We start from the raw sequence: 19325 nt of genomic DNA on the forward strand, positions 1-19325 counted from the left end.
TGATTGTTCGGCTAGGTCTTATTTTGGGGGAAACATGCTATTAGAGGAAACCAGAGGAAAGGTATATGGAAACTGTACTATCTTTGGAACTTTTCTGTAGATCTAAAATTATTCCAAATTAATAGTGAGAGAGACAGAGAGAGAGAGAGAGATCATAGAGTGAAAAGAGGAGCCACAAAACTGGGAGAATAGATCTGCAACACCAATAACCAATAAAAAATTATTGTACAGAGTATATAATTTCTACCAATCGGTAAGAAAATAACAACCTGAAAGGAAAACGGGCACTGGACGCAACAAGCATTTCACAAGTGTAACCACGGAATTTTGCACTTACATATATGAAGACGGTCATTGCCACTGTGCTTGGGAAAGCACACTCATGTCATGTTTATACCACGTGTTTGGCAAAAGCCATGAGGATGGAGACTGGGAGCAATGGGGGCAGCACTGGCGACACTGCTGTGGCAGGTCGTGGGTTCACTGTGTGTCAGAACAGCACACCTGTTTCGCTGGTGATCTCTATCAAATATGATGCACTACAGGCATCATAAAACCATCAAACATGCTGCTCAATTTGTTATTAGCAGCAGCAGCAGACGGTGGTTTTACTCCTTCAACAAACAGACATCTACTGAATGCTAAGAGCTAAGCACTGCAGTACGGAGACGAATAAGTTTCTTCCTATAGAAACATCTGCAGCCGGTTTACATACTTAACAAAGCACATGCTCTGCAGACGTCATTTGTTAAGTCTTCACAGTCTATTTTGCCAAAATAAACAGGCTGCCAACATATCTCGGGGCGACCTGGGAGAAGCATCCTCTGCAGGACAGTTCATCAGGGCCCCCTTCGTGTTCTTTAGTACCCACGAGTGTATAACGTATGCTGTCGGAGTTCACTTATTCACATACGGAAAAGTTCAAATAAAAAGTGAAACTCTCAGTAGCCTTTCTATGATCGACAGAGCGTTCACCAATCCTTTAGAAAGCCCTGAAATTAAACGAAACAGCAGATCCCAGAAGACTGCAAGAGCCCCCATTCCCTGGATGGTGATGTAAAATAGGAACTAAAAACTCCTCAAGAACTTTCTGCCTCCTTTTGGACACCCACACAAGTAACTCATCAGGCAAAGTGCGAGAGATTTGGTTGATGACAATTGGCAACTAGATCTTTCGAGGTCATCGTGGAGGGCTGAAACCTGACCGAGTGCTTTTTCATGAAACCTTGGCCCCGCTCCATGGCTGCTCTGGCCAAGGCCCAGGAGCCCAGCCAGAGCACGTGCACAGCAATGACGGAGGGGCCGAGCTGGCAGCATGTGCTCAAGCCCAGTGCGGTCAGGCCTGCTGCCAGCACGGCTTTGCAGAGGGGCTTAGAGCGTGTCAGACTACTTGACCCCACTTTACTCCGCGTGGGCACTGGAGGGTGAGAAGCAAGCAGAACACTTACATCTCAGCGCCTGCCCATAATTAACTCGGAAGGAGCAGGAATGAATGTGCTCATCAGCCACAGGAAGAAGTCCAACTCTGTGTTAACTGTGGATCCAGAAAACAGTGGTTACTGTATTTTGCCATGTAGAATGCGCACCCACGTTTTTGGCCCAAACTTTCAGGGAAAAAACTCATTTAATTTTTTAATTCAAATTTTTATTTGTTTATATTTAGGTACTTGTTTTTTGTATGTATTATAAAGGAATTTGAGCACTTATTTTTTAACTTATTATGGTACAAGAAAGTTTACGTAACAATTATAAAACACAAGAACAGACACAAGGTACAAGGAATTTTATGTACCGGTAATAAGTTGACAATATTTACGCATCACAGAAGGTCAAGAACTCATAGTCGTTGCAAGTTTGTCACAAATTCAACAAAACCGAGTGTCGTATTCCAAGCTATTACTTTGCATACGGATATCATTATTGATTTCTAGAGTTAACTTTTAACTCATAAGCATAAATAGAAGAATGAAAACATTTATATAGATACAGAATTAGTACTACCCGTATATAATGTGCACCCTTATTTTTCCCTCACCAATTTGGGCAAAAAAGTGCGCATTACACATGGCAAACTACGGTAATTTCATGACGAAGCTGCCAAAGAAAGCTTTGGAAAGAAAACTTGCATTATGTAAATCTAATCCTCTTTTTGACACTGAATTAAACTTCAGAAATTAAAATCTAACACTACCGTATGATTCCAACTGTTATGACCTTCTGGAAAAGGCAAAAGTATGGAGACACAAAAAAGGTCTGTGGTTGGCGGGGGGCGGGGGAGGGATGACTGGGTGGAGCACAGAGGACAGTCGGGGCAGCGAGCTACTCTGTGTGACACTATAACAGCGACATGTGTCATTATGCATTGTCCAGACCCACAGAATGCACAACACCCAGAGTGGACCTAACGTAACCTATGGACTCGGGGTGATATGGATGTATAGATGCTGGTTCACCAATTGTACTAAATGTAGCATCTGGAGGGGGAGTTCATAGTGGGGGGGCTGTATATGTGTGCTGGGGGGGCAGATATAAGGGAACTCTGTGTTTTCACTCAGGTTTGCTCAAGTGAATCTCAAACTGCTCTCAAAAATATTGTGTGTGTGTGTACCTAACGTCAGATTCTGTAGACGTCACCAGGTATGCAGTGCACAGACACAAAGCTTATGCAGCACAGCAGCACAGTCTCGCTCCCACCGTCTCTCCCCACGACACTCGGTTCCTATCTTGTGTTTGGTATAGGATCCCACCACAGCAGTTTCTTCTACACACAGCAAGTAACCACACGACAACTCCAAATCTTTTCCCTGAAGTTGGAAAACTCTTTCTTTGGCCATCAGTATTACCTTCATATATAAACATACGTTACATGAGCTACTTTTAAAAAGCCTATGATTCATGGACATAAAAAATGCAGTGAGATGGGAGTGGATGATTAATTCTCGCTTGGAAAAGTTTATTCTAAGGAATAACCATTAAGAAATTCCAAGACCTCTTCTGTGTTCATTCCTTGTTTCCAGCCGAGGCTGCTGACATACTGCACGGCCCCTCCAAGGATTTGGGGATGAAAAATTACACATCATAGCGGCTGGAAAAAAGTGCCAAGAACACTGGTAGAAAGTTCACTCGCAGCATTCATTTGCAAAAAACGATGAAAAAACCATTTGGCAAAAATAACTTTAATAATGTGACAAAAACCCGTGCTTGCAATAACAGAAGGGGAGAAAAAACTCCAGGTGAATTTAAGGGAAGAATAGGTTCTATCAATATACTATTTCTTTTCTTTTCTTTCCTTTTTTTTTTTTTTTTAAGGAGGGCGCAGCTCACAGTGGCCCATGTGGGGATCGAACCAGCAACCTTGGTGCTACCAGCACCACTCTCTAACCAACTGAGCTTAACTGGCCACCCTTCAATATACTATTTCTTAATCTAGATAGTTATACACAGTTGTTAATTTTACATAACATTTTTACTTTATAAGAATGAAATATTTCATAGCCAGGTGATAATTTACAGGCACTAGCACAACCCCCAAGCCCAATGACAGATCGAATAACACGTGTCCTGCTCAGCACAAAACATTCACAAGACAGGACAAGGCGACAAGATCAGAAGAGCTGTCTCAGTGTTCACTGGCACTGCAGTAATCATTCAGATTCTTACCCTGGGGCCGTATCATCTCAAATATAAATAGAGAAAAACCACAGAAATGTCACAGATAAAACTTTATGAACTCTCCATTTTTAAAAAAGTAAGAATTTAGAAGACTTGAATGTCAGGCACAATATAAAATACTTCATTCTCGTGTTCCTTTTACTTCCCTTCAGAGTACCTGTGCCGACAGTACCCCCGAAGAACTGCTGCAGTGCACACACAGGGCCGCTGTTAGGCAGGTCCTATAGATAGAGCACGCAAAAAACCTACTCCACCGAACATTGAGAGTACAAGTGTGATTGACAGAAAGTTGTTAATGGTACACTCCTAGATTAACGTACTTTCTGCTTTTGGAAATGCATATAAATTTCCAAATTCTTATCACTGAAGAATTTGCCTCGCACACAGTGGGTGTTCAGTGAGTGTTTATGGAAGTGAATCAATCCAGTGGCACTCCCACGGAGCTGACATCTCAGGGACGCGCCCTGCTTACACGGGTGGAAAGGCAATCCCTTTCCCCCACCTCACACCCTACATTCATTTTGAACCCCTGGCTCATTAGATCTGTTTGTTTCTAAGGTTGTTCTTATAAACAATATGAAGGATACCACACAGAACAAGGGTTATGACAGTACGTGAGCGTTACTCTGACTCTACTACACTGTGTCTCACATGCCAGAATTCAGGGCAACATAAGCCCTGCTTCTGTGCTAGGACTGGCACAGCAGATTGAAAAATCAGAGCCGACTGGTAGGCAAGATCAAATTCTGCAGTTTTCTTCCAAATATCCTACCAAAGCTAAAGCTACTGTTAGCAGGAAAAAGAAGTCCATGTTTATGTGTGAGGCGTAAGAATACTCGTGCACTTCACTTAATGCTCTGACCTTTCAAGGAGACGGAATGAGGCCCACAGCAGGGCTGGACCACCATCTGCTCTCTAGTGCCACCCATTTCTTCTTTGCCGGCTACCGGAGCATTGGGTGGCTTCCCAAACAGGCTCGTCCTCTCAGGACTTAAGCTGCACTCTACTGACATCTCCATTTCAGAAAGTCAGCTGGGGCTTTCCATCTTTGCACTGAAATACCCCAAACTTTTGCTTCCCACTTCTCAGTTTGTAATCTAGCCTCGATGTATTCCTTTTCACCACCTCTCCTCTCCAAAGTAACCGTCCATGGAGCTCGAGCAACCAGATTTTGAATTAAGAATGCTCAACTTGAAATGGACCCATCACCCACCAAATTGCAAAATGATTTTCCCGTGTTATACTCATTAATGAATTCTAACAACTTCATCGAGTTTCTTTTTCTTCACCATCTTCTCCTGCTGGTCTTGAGACTGGGCTACAAAGTACTATAAAACTAAATGTCAAGTTCTTCCTTTATAAACCTTATCAGCCGCCACCTCCCTTACACAGCCTTGCACACCCACGCAAACCGGGGCACACCCATGCACACACACACTTCCACGTTGAAGCAGAGCAGTGGCTGCTCTGTTCCACTAACTCAATACGTTACATGGCTTCTGTCTGATGAAGCTACTGCGGGCTGAACTTTTAAAATTCTCTACTGACAAGGAAACAAGAAGCACTGTCAAGTCCTAATCTCTTCAAATTTCACCGAATCAATTCAAATGCATGTGTTTATAGTAAAAACATTTTATATATACTTGAAATAATAATAGGAACAATTACTTTGTTAGGACTTTAATTTTTAAGGCAGTATTTTCATTTCTATGATCATTCTCACCTCTTCAGTCTGGCGACAGACAAGAATCTAATTTCTGGGGTGCAATGAAAAAATTATTGGCTTTCGCAAGACTCAAGTAATAAGTAATAGCAAGGAATTTTAACAGCCAAGAACAACATGGCTGCAGGCTAGGACCGCTCTTTTGAACACAGACCTTCAGTTCACTGCAAGGTGAGGGTCTCTTCACACACAGGCTGAGGCCACCCAGCCAGGGCACATTCAATGGACACGCATGAGCATCAAGAAGCTCTCTTCCCATCAAGATGCCTTTTTTTCTTGCTAAAGCAACATAATCACCCTCAGCACATGCATTTCTAAAAAGGGGGACAATCTGTATGTGTTCCTAAATACAGTTCTGAAAAATAGTATCACAATAAAACAAGTGCATATGCTGAATCTGTTTTCCTATTGGGAAAAGAAACTCCTTCAATAGTGAAAAAACAAACAAACAAAAAAACAGAATATGTTTCATAAAATTAGAATGATAGAGAAAACTAGTATTAAAATTATTGGTTTGCACAAAACAAAACTCAAGAGTTGGTCTTACTTGGTAAGACAGTGCACATAATACAGACTTATTATTATTCTCCATTTAATTGGGCACACCGTACAGGCACTTTCACATAGTTAATCCATCAGAAGAAATGACCCTCCTAACTACACCAACAAGGAAACACACTCCCAGAAGTTAGTGACTGCCCAGGTCCTGGCAGTTGGGGTTACTTGGCTTGTGACTATGCTGTCTCCCTCCAAAGTTCATCATCATTCTGTTCCACGCTGACCTTTTTTATAGCCCTCAACTTTTTGATTTTAACTTCAAAGATAATTTCTTTATATATTTTTCCACCTCAGTTCAACAACTGTGTATTATGTGTTAGCACCACAATCATGGGGACTCGGGGACTACAGATGGCGTGCCCTGGGCCCCAGAGTCCACTCAGGTTTGGCTCCATCTGTCTGTGTACTCTGGTTGGCTGCAGGCCCCAGGCCTCCCCCACACCCCCCCAGAACACCGAGCTCCAGTAAAAACCACAGGAGGCTGAGATGACTAGCGGGAGACAAGGTGTCCTTCAGTCTCATGGCAGCTCATGGTGCAGAGGCTCCCTCTCAGCCCTCAATTTCACCAAACCTCACCCACTGGCAACTGTGAGTCATGCAAAGCTTTACACAAGTCTTTTCCCTCTGCCTTGTTCAACAGGTAACCAATTATTATTAAAACATTTTTTAAATATCATAAATAGATCAAGTAAAAGAAATGCACTAATGGAAAGAAATAACTTTTCTTCAGTGAAACCTCTCGCGTATGCCATGACCAGAGCACGCCTCCTCACGAGACAAGAAGGCTTCTCTGACAGGGTCCAGCTTTCTGGATTCCTGTATTTCTGTGTCGGCCCTTGAGAGAAAATGTGTTTTCCAAGCTGTCAGTCTCCTGGTCAAAATAAATACACTCTAACCTTATACTCTTCGAACCAAGAATGTTATACATCTTTCAGCAATTCTTCTGTAAAATGTTTAGGAACATCTTTAACCCACAAACAGAAAGCAAAAGGTAGCTGTGTTTCTAAACAGGAGACTGACGTGCTATTTAATCCATCCGGCTTAGAAGAGAGAGCACACAAACTCATAAGGGGAACCAAGTACAACGAGACCGTGTTACATGAAACTTGACTGAGTCAGGATTTGTGATAATCTCAAAGGGGTTTCAATAAAGCTTCAATACTGAAAATTTCCTGTATTTCCATGCTTAGAACGTAATTTTTCCCCCGGAGAAATTCAATTCTCACATATGATGCTTTTAAGCTTCCCTTCCTCCACTACCTACATTTTTTCCACTGAACTCATATCTGCCTCACCTGACTCCTGTCCTCGTGAACGCACTCCAGTGCCTGCCCACACAGCCACTCCTGAGCTCGCTGCCCTCGGAAGCCCTCCAAAGGGGCACGCAACACACACACACACTGCCACGCTCCCAACACCACAACTCAGTGAAGATTTAGCAGGAGATTCTAACAGATACCTTCTTACCCTTACAATCTTTGCAAACGATCCACATTTTGATTCATAGAGAAAAATTAGTTCCACAATTTAATAACTACTTTGTAGGAAAATAACCAATTACTTCCCGTGATTAATGCAGTTATTCACAGAGCTATTACAAACAGAGCTGCGTTGTCAAGGGCTTTCAGTACGTTTCCTAAATTAAATATAAAATTTGGAAAATATATATTTGAAACTGAAAATCTGCCAAAACATCTTCAGTACTGTTATTGGTCTTAACTTTAATGTAGATTAAATTCTACCAAGATATACTATTAAACCACAGCACCAATAAAATTAAAGAGCACAGTCTAAACAAAATAAGCATGGTTACGACTATTTGAACCACATTTATTTACATAATTCCCAGGTAACTCCAAAATGTAAAAAAAATCTCAAAAAACATACACACAATCACAGCCACACCACAAAGTTAGCAGCACCCTTCCAACATTAAAATGGGCTTTCAACATAATTGTTACTATAAATGTTTCATTCCATTTCCTACATTCAGGTACTAATCTCGAAATTAAAAACTTGAGACCAATAAATTTAATCTACTACAGTGATTTTAATCCACAAATTTTTGAAAGGCATGTTTCCCAACACAGGTTGCCAAGTAATTCACACAAACAAAAACGCAGTGTAACCACTGCTAGCACTCACTTAAAGTTACTCCCTGCGTGAGAGCCCGAGGCAGAGGTCCGCGGTGACCTGCGGACACCACTGGCTTCAGAACAGTCACTCACCACTTCCTCCAGCGCAGCACTCCGCCCGAAGGAACAAGTAAGGTGTGTGAGGCAGTTCACGAAGGACGAGAACAGCTCGCTGGGAATGGCGGTTAAGACGGTTCGAGGGAACACAGTTATCAGGTTGCTGATAATGCTGGAGATCCCCACCGCTTCAGAATCTTCTATTTCAATTCTACAAATCAGGTAACAAGTGTTACGAGGTGGTAGTGGAAGACAAGTTACAATGACTCATCAACAAACACAGGAAAATGACAACCTATTCATTCATTTTCAAAGACATGTCTCCGTCTTAGTTTCAAGTTACCCATATAATTACACTTCAAAATATAGGCAAGGAAAGCAGCCTCACTTCCTTCCCTCCACTGTTAAACAGAAAGGAAAACCTGGACGTGCCCTCTCCAGTGCCTACCCGTTAATGGTGCTCAGGAGCCCCTCGATGAAGTGTGCCAGGTAGTCGACCTGCGCCCCCTCATCGGGGAAGATGGGCCCATGCAGACAGGCCAGCTGGGCGAGGCACTGCAGCGAGTCCTGGGCCATGTCTGAATCTTCTCTGATTTTTCGGTGTACCTGTGAGAAAGAATCACTAATCCATAAACATAAATTCTCCTTTTGTAAGGGTCACGTGTCTATAATGCCGAAGGAGGTAAGAGGAAAAATTCACTGGTTGTTTCTAGAAAATTAATTTCTGGATTAAACTAAACTTGAAAATTGTCCCTCAGTCTACTTTACATGGTAGGCCACGATTTTAAACATATCATTTGATTTTTAACTGAGCGCTACCTACATTTTGAAAACTGAACTGTGTCCAGCATGTTATGACAAAGAGAGAAACAGATGCCAGCCAGTCAGACATACTGCCTCTTCTAAAAACAGCAACAACGACAGTCATCCGCACTATGCTAGCTATGCCTCGCTGCAGCTCCCGGCTAAAGTTAGCAGGCGAGTCCCTCAGGAGCATGCAGATGCGGCCTTGCTGGAAGGAAACAGTTGCACATGGAGAAAATCAAGAAGGGCTCAGTCCCTCCAGGCTCACTCACCACCGTACGGGCACCTCTCTCGGTAACTGAGACGCCTACGGTTTGTCTGAGTCTCAGTGTATCCCACATTGTTATTAATCAATGCTGACATTTGTCAAATAAAAATTGTACTTAAATGCACTTTAAACCACATCTAGATTTTACTTCACTGGTGCACTACTGATAAGAAACATCTGTCTGACAGTGCTCTGTAGGAAGGAGGTGCCCCCACAGTACCGCCCCGAGCCTTACAATGTCACTGATATTCTCGGGTTTTACAGACTTCATTTCTGTGACCTGACATAATGAAAACAGCCAGAGGAAATAGTAAAAAAAATTATAGGTAATTATTTATCTTAGTTAAATAATTGTACAGCGTTTACTGCGACCATTTTCTACTTCCACGAACATTTGACTTCTTTAGCTCTTCTTCTCCTACACAAATCTCTCTGCTTTCTGAATGTCACACAATTTTAAACATTTATTCTCTGTTTGTTTCAGGTTATGTTCACTTTGACTCTGCAAACAACTAATAAATTATTTGATGGTAGAATGTTTCTTTTAGGGCGTCACTGCTACAGCGCTGGGACACAGTGAACAGACTCATAAATCCTATTCACCAACTGATTCCACTAATCTTCAATCCCTTAACTTCTTAAGGTTCTAAGAAATTTAAAATACTAAAAAGTCACCAAGTTGGAACAAGACAAACAAATGAGAAACAAAACCTCATAGACACAGACAATAGTTTAGTGGCTACCAGAGGGTAAGGGGCGAAAGGGGTAGTAGATGATGGTGATGGAAGGAGAGCTGACTTTGGGTGGTGAACACACAATGGGATATAGAGATGATGTATTACAGAATTGTACAGCTGAAATCTATGTAACTTTACTAACAGTTGTCACCCCAATAAACTTTAATAAAAGGAAAAAAGAAAGTCACAAGTTAACTGATCTACTGACATGCTTAAAATATGTCACCCTCTGTGGTCTAGAATGTGTTGGCAAACCATGGCCCAGGAGCCACACTGGCCTCCCGTCTGTTTTGTATGGCCTGCAGAATGGTTTTTACATTTTTATATGGCTGGGGGGGGGGAAATCAAAGACAGTTTCAAGCCATGTGAAAAGTATCTGCCTTTTTACAGCAGTTGATCAAGTCTGACTGGGAGCAGCCGACAGAGGGGGTGTACACGGCAGAGCTTAAGCAGAGCCTCGGGTAAGACGAGACTGCACTGCCTAACGTTTACTGCCTGGCCTTCCCTGGTCTGCCAATCCCTGGTCTAACACACAAATGGTTTTCAAAATACATTCTACTATATTTTAAGTCAGATGTAGTAAATTTAAAGGACAATACACAAATTCCTATGTCCACATTGTCTAATCCATGAACTGCTGAACACAACTCATTTTGAAGTTCCTTATCCGAAAATGAGGACTAAATTTGTCATTGTGCCCTTTAATCAGCATTTAAGCACGCCATCCAGGGATGCATTCTACCAATAGAAGCGATGCAATCTGGGGCAACAGAAGGTTTCTTCTCTGCCCACAGACACATATGGTTGTTTGGTTCTGGTCTAGGAGTAATAAATCAAAAGACTTCTTTCAATTAAGTAACTAACATTGATTATGTAATAAAATAAAAATAAAAAACTGTGCTCAGGGCCTGCCTGTACTGTTCAAATTGAATTTGTTCTCTGAAATATGAGCCACATAAAATTCATGATAAATCAATGATTAATTCTTATGATATAGTAGATGCCTGCCCTTCTTCCAATGTCAGAATTACAAGGAGTTAGACCATATCTGAATTGTACCATATAAATTAAAAACTGAACTGATCCCCTGAATAGGGAAAGAAGCAGAGAGGTGGGCAAAGGCCGACCTGGTGGCCGCCTGGGGAGGCAGGTGGGGAGGCAGGATAAGGATGAAGACCAGGGGAGAGGGCAGCAGGGAGGTGACGGCTCTTAGAACGTGCTGAATCAGAGCTGTCCGCGGCCTTCCCAATGAAAACCCCCGGTAAGCGCCGGGATTACAGGCCCGGGCCTCTGAGCGGCGCGTGCTGAATATAGAGCTAGGAGTCATCGGTGCAGAGCGGCACCCGCGCTCCTCTGTGGCACGACAGCTCACGGAAAGCGCACGCACTCAGCACAGTTGCGCACTGACATAGGAACACGACTATTTATGCCAACAGTGGAGAAACAAGGGACTATAAAGGAGAGGAAGATCACTGTCGACAGGTATGAGGAAACACTAATGAGACTGGTTTTCCAACACCTTATGGAAGAGGGAGAAAGTGAGAAGCCTGGGCAGAACGCAACCTGCAGCATTCCTAAGTTCAGATGTGTCAGCGTATTTCAAGCCTTCAGTCCATGCAGTGGTGTACTTATGCTTATCTACTCAAATCTGGAGAAACAGTGACCGCACGTGGAAAACTGCTGGACATTAGGTAACAAATTCATATAATTGGAAATAAATTTAACAAAAACAGAATGAAATAAGATTAGTGACTGGCATTGTTGTAACAAACTTAAAATTGCTTATAAACTGCTTCAATGAAAGTCACAGGCCACAAACACAAAACTGTTAAAATAACAAAGTGAAAGGGGTTAACTTTCAAATTCAAAGCTATTTGCATGTGGCGGTCCCAGCTGACAGGCGCAGCTGCCTCGTTCGTCTGGACAGCTGTCTCCAGCACTACCGGCTCGTTCCCCACCTTCTCACACACTGCTGGAGTGGGGTCTGCTTTCACCCAGTGAGTACCACAGACACCTGAACTTGGACACATAGCAAAACAATGTCTGCCAGATGAGGCAGGAACAGAATTTTTCAATTTCATTACAATTACCTCTCTGATACTAACCAGTGTGTTTAGTCACCATTTCTCTGATTTGAAGAAAAAATGAAGGTAATGCTCAGTCTGGACACATCCACAGAAAACCACAGTACTTTTATGTACAGTACACACCCGAGGATGAAAATAACCTGTTCCAGTTACCTAGAATGGCAGTTCTCAAAGTGTGGTCCAGGGTCCCTAAAGGTTCCTAGGGCCTTGCCAGGCTGTCTCTACAGGCAAAACTTTTCCAGATAACACTAAGCTAGTCTTTGCTTTCTCCCTTCTTACTGTCACACATGTGTGCAGGGGTGCCCAAGGCTACGGGGTGTGTATATGTGTGTACCGCAGCTGGCTGAACGCAGCAGCACATGAGGTCGGCTGTCTGCTACGAGGCCTGATGTTAGAGCGCCACAAAATGTACAATGCCACTCTCCTCACTCAAATGCTTTTTCTGTTTTCAAAAATATAGCTGTTTGTTCATTATAATGTTAGTTATGTTAATATGTCATAGTTTGGTGCTGCTATTTTTAAAAGAATAAATATTTTTTAGGATCTCAGTTTGAATTTTTAATATGGCAAATATCAACAGCCATAACCCCCATGAACAACAGCTCTTGGGGTCCCCAATAATTTTTAAGAGTGTAAAGAGATCCTGAGAATACAAAGGTGGAGAACTTCAGCTCTAGGATATTAAGTCCTTCATAATTTTATGAGTTTTTTATAAATTAACAAGAACATTTCTATGTAATTTGTTTAAGCACAAACATTGATCAGAAGAGAAGGCTTTAGAGGAGATAGGCCATCTGTCCCCTTTTACTTAGAAAACCACGGAAGCATGCGCCCCTTCCCAGGCCTTCCAGGCCCTCCCACCAGAGAGGAAGGCAACACTCACTGTGAAGAAAAGCTCCATGACTCTCCTGTCCAGAAGGGTCTCCCGCCAGGACTCCGTCGGCTTCAGCAGCACATTTTGTGAGGATTCGAACATGGCTATATAATGTCTGCCCAGTGATCTGCTGTCAAGGTCAACAATAACATTCTTACTGTGGCTAAAATGTAAGTATACCCTAAATATAACAGGAGCCACCCGAAAGAATGGAATGGAAACAGTTTAAGCCTCTTCACATATGCTACATAATTCATGCGTGAAGCGAAGGAATAAAAGGCATTAAGTGCTGAGAAAAAGAATGCTACAGGAATGTAAGATAACAGTTTCATCACAATGATATGGCTTGCTGCAGGACTCCAGAAACCTGGGTGATCAGAGATCTTAACGCTGACAACAGAAGGAAAAACACTAATGCAAAATAGATTGCCAAAATATATACAGATACAAAAAAAAGAAAAATCAAGTTTCTGCAAGAGTATTCCATCATTTCTCCCCTATACAACAGCTAAAACCACATATACAAAACGTGAGTCTCATATAGTCTAATTAAAAAATGGCATTTTCTCAAAAGATACATATTCAAGAGCAAATGTGTATCACACTAAAAAAGAAAAACACCCACAGAGCAGTCACCAAAGACCAATTCCATGCTTAGAAACAATCGGCTTACATAAAAGTCTATGGGTGCTCATTTAAAATTCCCGCAGACTATAAGTCCACTTTCGTGGTGCTCAGGTGTTCCACAGCAGACACGCTTCTCACAGGGTGCTGTCCCTGCCACACATTTGCGGGCAATTAAGAGCACAGATCACGCAGAAACACTCACATAGTAACTTGGGTCTTTATGAACTGGGGAAGCTCTGGGGCATCTGGACAGGAACTGGGCTCTCCCAAGGGTTACCGAAAGCCTGGCCGAAACATGGCCAAGGGCCAGGCTACATCTCCTCACTCCAAGAGAAACTGAGTAACAAGGATCCAAAACTACAGCTTGTAAAACCTAGACAGTATAAGTTCACATGCTGTATTTCCATTAAAGCCCAAATCATTAACAGAAAGTAAAAGGCTGTGAGATTGCTTTGGAAACCAGTGTTTAAAGGTCAGTGCTTAACCCCCTTTTTAAATATCCAACTTTATTCTGTGTCTGAAGAGCAGGGAGAGGCACTGCCAGTTGTTTTAGAAGAGAAGTGGGCTCGCTGGCTTCTGAAAAGCCAGTCCACATGATGGATGAATGAAAGTGAGGCTCAGATCAGGTTCACCTAGGTTTCCCTTTCCCGGGCCTGGTCTGCCCCCTCGTGGAGGTGCAGGGAAAGAGTCTAAGGCCAAAGGAAAGTGAGCCTGAAGTTAGGAGAAGAGAAAAGAAATCGGTGAATACTGAGCTTTGTTGTCAGTGTGCGTGAGCTCCAGAAGTGGTTGTGTTCTCACTGGGCACCTCGGTGGTCTCAGGCTGTTAGTGCCCGACCCTCACTCACGTACAGGATACCACGTAATACCCCGATTGAACACCATGCCTCTTCATGTGGTTTTGATTTCCAAGCCAAACCTGCAAGGGATTTTCCTCTGGACACAATGTTTGCCTTCTCTCAAGAAAGCTCATGAAGATTGTTTTGTGAAGAATTCATCTGCAACTCCGCAGACTTACCTTCCCTTTACCAGTCAGCCTAGCATCAGCACCACCAATAACAGTTTTTCATAATAAAAATGCACATAGACATTAGTTTGTATGAGATGCAACCATATAATTTGATTACAAATATCTCTCTACTAAAAGAACATGTAACTATCCCAAAAGCATTTTAATAAAAACTTAAACATAAAAACAACAAAAAGAAGAGTATAATAATGAACGGGACAGACTCAGAACAGTGCCATTCCAACAAGACATGTCTAGTTAGCAGATTACACAGCGAGACTGTGGAGGTTGCCTTTGAACAAAAGACTAAGAAGAGGCTTCTGTTACCTGAAATATTGTCATTATAAATGTGCATGTATTACTTTTCAATGTTAAAAACTAGTTAGAAGCATGTCACACTGTGAACAGAATACTCACATACAGATCTGGACCATAGCTATACATTCAAAATAATGTAAAGAATTAGGGTAATTCAAATTTTCAGGTGGTGCAATTAATTGACTATTTGTGTGTGTGTAGGAGAGCCCAAAATACCACTCAGCATCCCCCCACACCCACCCGCCCAGATCATTCTTAATGTAGAATACTTTAAAAACAAAACAAAAAGACTACCACTACAACTCAGGAATCTAACACTTCTATTTTTAAGACAATATTTTAAAAAATGATTTAGAGTTTGAATAAAGCCAACAGTTTCTTTTAAAAACAACAGTTTTAAATAAAACAATAGTTCCCTTTTCAAAGCTTTCAAAAGTTTCATTATTATTACTTTCACATGTTACAATATCTGGACGTTGTAATTTTATCTTTTTTATCCAAATATGTCACCAATAAGAGAAGTCTAAAGTAATTACTTACTAATTAATCCTTTATTATACGTATTATATGCTTGTCAGGTTTTAGGACACGTATGAGTCACAACAGATCAAAACTAGTTAAATAGCTGTCATTTATCAAAATTCAAATCAGATTTTAAATCAAGAAATTTCTTGGGCTATGGCTTTACATTTTTCTAAAATGAATACTGAACTCAGGTAATTTATATATTATATCAGAATAATTCACTTGCAACCAAATAAAATAAAACTCAATCAACAAGACAGCCATACAGAGCTGCTTTCTGTCTTTTAATAATCCATGTCTGTTTCAAAACTTGTCGTCCATCCACATCTAATCTTATTTCACCTTCACATATTTGCACCAAATTCAAAAACATTACAGATGGAGATTTTTCTGTCACTGTACCAAAGACAAGCCACACACACACACACACACACACACACACACACACACAATAGGCGGAGAGAGAGAGCGAGAGAGAGAAAGAGAGATTGAGAGAGACACCACACACCCAGGCTGAGAGCCAGGAGAGCAGGGCTCGACCGCAGGCTGCTACTGACCACCGGCTAAGCCACAGCAAGTCTGTCTCAAGTTGTGAGGTTTGGAACACAAACCATAGTGTCACAAGTACACAACTCTTCGCACAAAGGGAAACATCATCTTTGGAAGTACAGGTGTTCTTACATATGCAACAAGCTCCTCTTCCTCCACTAATACCTTCAGTCAGGGTACCACTCTGTGCTGGTAACCGACAGTAAAAAGACAGAAATGAGCCACACAATAGCTACAAATTATCCTCAAGCAAATATGCAGAGTCTGAAATTTTCCATTACCTCTCCTTATAGGAAGTACTTTACAATGTAGGCTTATAGCCACAATGGACATTTTACACAAGTAACAAATAATTTCCCCCTCTTCCCCTATTCTTTTTATACCACCTCATTAGAAAAAACAAAGTTTCCAAATCAAGGGAAGCTGCTATTTCTCTTCCAGCATAACACAAATGCCCTCAGCCCAGCCTTACAGACAGCACAGTAACCAGAAGTCCTGGGAAACAAAGGAGAACTGACCTTACCTGGATGTCTTCCCAAGTCCTACCTCCAAACAGTAATGCTGGCTTTACTGGAAATCTTAACTTAGGTGAAGGCAATTACTATTTTATGATCCAGTTAGCTTTCTTCAAGAGATTGAGTTAATTTGTTTGTTTTTTTACCAAAACCAAATCAGATCCATGAAAACAGAGTAATAATAAAGGGCAGTATAACCCAACTGAAGAAGGATGCATTACAAAGGCGGCACGCCAAACACACTTGGCACACGTTCTGATCACAAAACGACACTGTCCTTTGTGATGAGCTCCACCAGACTCTTAGGCATTTATGGACGCCAGGTGAACTATGAATAAGCAGTATCAGCAGCACAAACAAACGTCCAAGACCTGAAGTAATCCTTCCGAACCTCCGAGCCTCACTAGTGAAATAATGCATGTTTGTTAAGCACATCTGATGACACGCCAGACAGTGCAGGTGCTAACAGCACAGTGAACAAAAGCATGGCCCAGGCCTTTGTGAGCTTCCAAACCAGTGGGTGAATAGGTATTACTCACGTGAGCTAAATATGAAAATTTACCACAGAGAAGTGAGCCAAGTGGGAGTAAATTGTATGTAACACGCGTATGAGAGGCCATGGCAAAAAGAAACCAGCCTGGTCCAGTGTACCAGTGAGGCGCAGTCAGGAGGTGACCGGCAGAGACAGTCCAGGAGCAAAGGCGCCCGGGCACACAAACCTGGGTTGCCAGTGCCCTTCCAACAAGAAGAGCACAGAGGACAGTTCTCAGAGAGAGGCAGAGGTCAGACCACCCAGGATCCCAGAGCCCGTGTTTAAATGGGGGTGCCGGACAACAGAGACTATACGGCCAGGACCCTGTCTCAGGACAGCAGTGATGGAAAACAGCATGAAAAGCGGGTGGACTCTAAGACTGGGCACCGTATCTGAGGACTCAGCTTGCTGGACCGGGTGCTTTTGGACATGCCCGAAATCCTAGGAGCTGCAGACTTTGTACCACTCAGGCCTGGAGAGAAGGGCACTTCCATAAATCACCTTTTGCACATATAAAACCTACATATAATAATCTTCAACAAAATGGTTTGCAGATGGCATCCTGTTCTAGAAAAACTTTTAAATCCACTAAAAATACTATTTGAGCTAATAAACAAGTTTGGCAAGGCGATATAGTACAAGCTCAACATTCAATTATTTTTATTTCTATACACTAGCAATGAATAATATGAAAATAACTTAAAAATCAACTCTACCTACAACTGAATTAATAAAATAGGAATGAATTTAACAAAGGAAATCCAAAACTTCTACTCCAAAAACTATAAAACAGTGTTCAAAGAAATTAAACATCTAAATAAATGGAAAGACATCCCATGTTCATGGATTGGAAAACATAACATGGCAACACCCCCCAGGTTGACCTACACACTCAATACAATCCCTGTTCAAATGCCAGCTGCCTTTTTTGCAGAAATAGATAAGCTGATCCTAAATTTCATGTGGAAATGCAAAAGACACAGAGAAAACACAATAACTTTAAAAAGTACAAAGTAGGAGGACTCACATTTGCGGATTTCAAAACTTACCACAAAGTTTCAGTGACCAAGAAAGTGGGGCACTGGTGGAAAGACATACAAATCCATGGAACAGACAGAGCCCAGAAAGAGACCCCCATAAACACATTCAAGTGACCTTTGACAATGGAGCAAAATGGAGTAAAGACGGTCTTTTCAACAAATGGAGCTGCAATAACAGGACATCCACATGCAAAAGAATGATGCAGACACAGACCTCACAGTCTTAACAGAAATTAACTCAAAACTACAGAACTCCTAGAAGATAACACAGGAGAAAATCTAGCTGTCCCAGTGTTTGGCAATGGCTTTTCAGGTATAATACAAAAGGCATGATCCATGAAAGAAAGCATCAATAAGATGAACTGCATTAAAATTAAAAACTTCTGCTCTGTGAAAGACAGTGTCAAGAGAATGAGATAAGCTACAGACTGGGAGAAAATGTTTACGTAAGATATTTCTGAGAAAAGACTATTACCCAAAATATGCAAAGAACTCTTAAAATTCAACAATAAGAAAACAACCAATTAAACACTGGGCCAAAGGCCTTAACACACACCTCACCAAAGAAGACATACAGATGCAAATAAGCACATGAAAAGATGCTCCTTGTCATATATCATCAGGAAAATGCAAATCAAATCAACAGTGAGATATAAGTACACTCCTACTAGACTCATCAAAATCCGAACACCAACAGCAACAAACGCTGGCAAGGATGTGGAGCCAGAGGAACTCTCAGTCACTGCTGGTGGGGGTGCAGGCCCCTCTGGAGGACAGTTTGGCAGTTTCTCAAACACTAACATACTCTTACCAGCAACTATGCTCCTTGGTATTTATTTACCTGACGGTGTTGAATATTTACATCCACACAAAAACCTACACATGGAAATTTCTTCATAATTGCCAAAACTTGGAAGCATCCAGATATCCTTCAGTAGGTGATGAATAAATAAACTGTCGTCCTGACAGTGGAGTATTACTCAGTGCTAAAAAGAAATGAGCTATCAGCCATGAGAAGACATGGAGGAACCTTAAATGCATATGGCTAAGTGGAAGAAGCCAATCTGAAAGGGCTACATACTGTTTGATTTCAACTCTAGACATTCTGGAAAACGCAAAACTATGGAGACAGTAAAAAGATCAGTGGTTGACAACGGTTTGGGGAGAGGACCAGATAAATAGGCAGAGCACAGGATTTTCAGTGAAACTACTCTGTGTGACACTGAAAAGGTGGACACATGTCATTATACATTTGTCCAAACCCACAGAATACACGACACCCAGAGTGAACCCTCGTG

At 41.8% G+C, this 19325-nt stretch overlaps 1 protein-coding gene across 5 annotated transcripts in view; it reads right to left on the reverse strand.

The window, feature by feature from the left end:
* The window catches only part of XPO4 (exportin 4), an 84135-nt gene that overhangs the window by 26284 nt on the left and 38526 nt on the right, over positions 1-19325 (reverse strand). For all 5 annotated transcript variants that reach the window (XM_074330130.1, XM_019715688.2, XM_074330132.1 and 2 more), the window contains 3 exons: positions 12925-13037; positions 8594-8751; positions 8182-8356 (listed from right to left, as the gene is read on the reverse strand). In XM_074330130.1, the coding sequence (XP_074186231.1) occupies positions 8182-8356; positions 8594-8751; positions 12925-13037 (446 nt within the window). The remainder of the gene's footprint in view (positions 1-8181; positions 8357-8593; positions 8752-12924; positions 13038-19325) is intronic.

Source organism: Rhinolophus sinicus, linkage group LG04 (assembly GCF_036562045.2).
Source record: "Rhinolophus sinicus isolate RSC01 linkage group LG04, ASM3656204v1, whole genome shotgun sequence".
NCBI classification, from domain to species: Eukaryota; Metazoa; Chordata; class Mammalia; order Chiroptera; family Rhinolophidae; genus Rhinolophus; species Rhinolophus sinicus.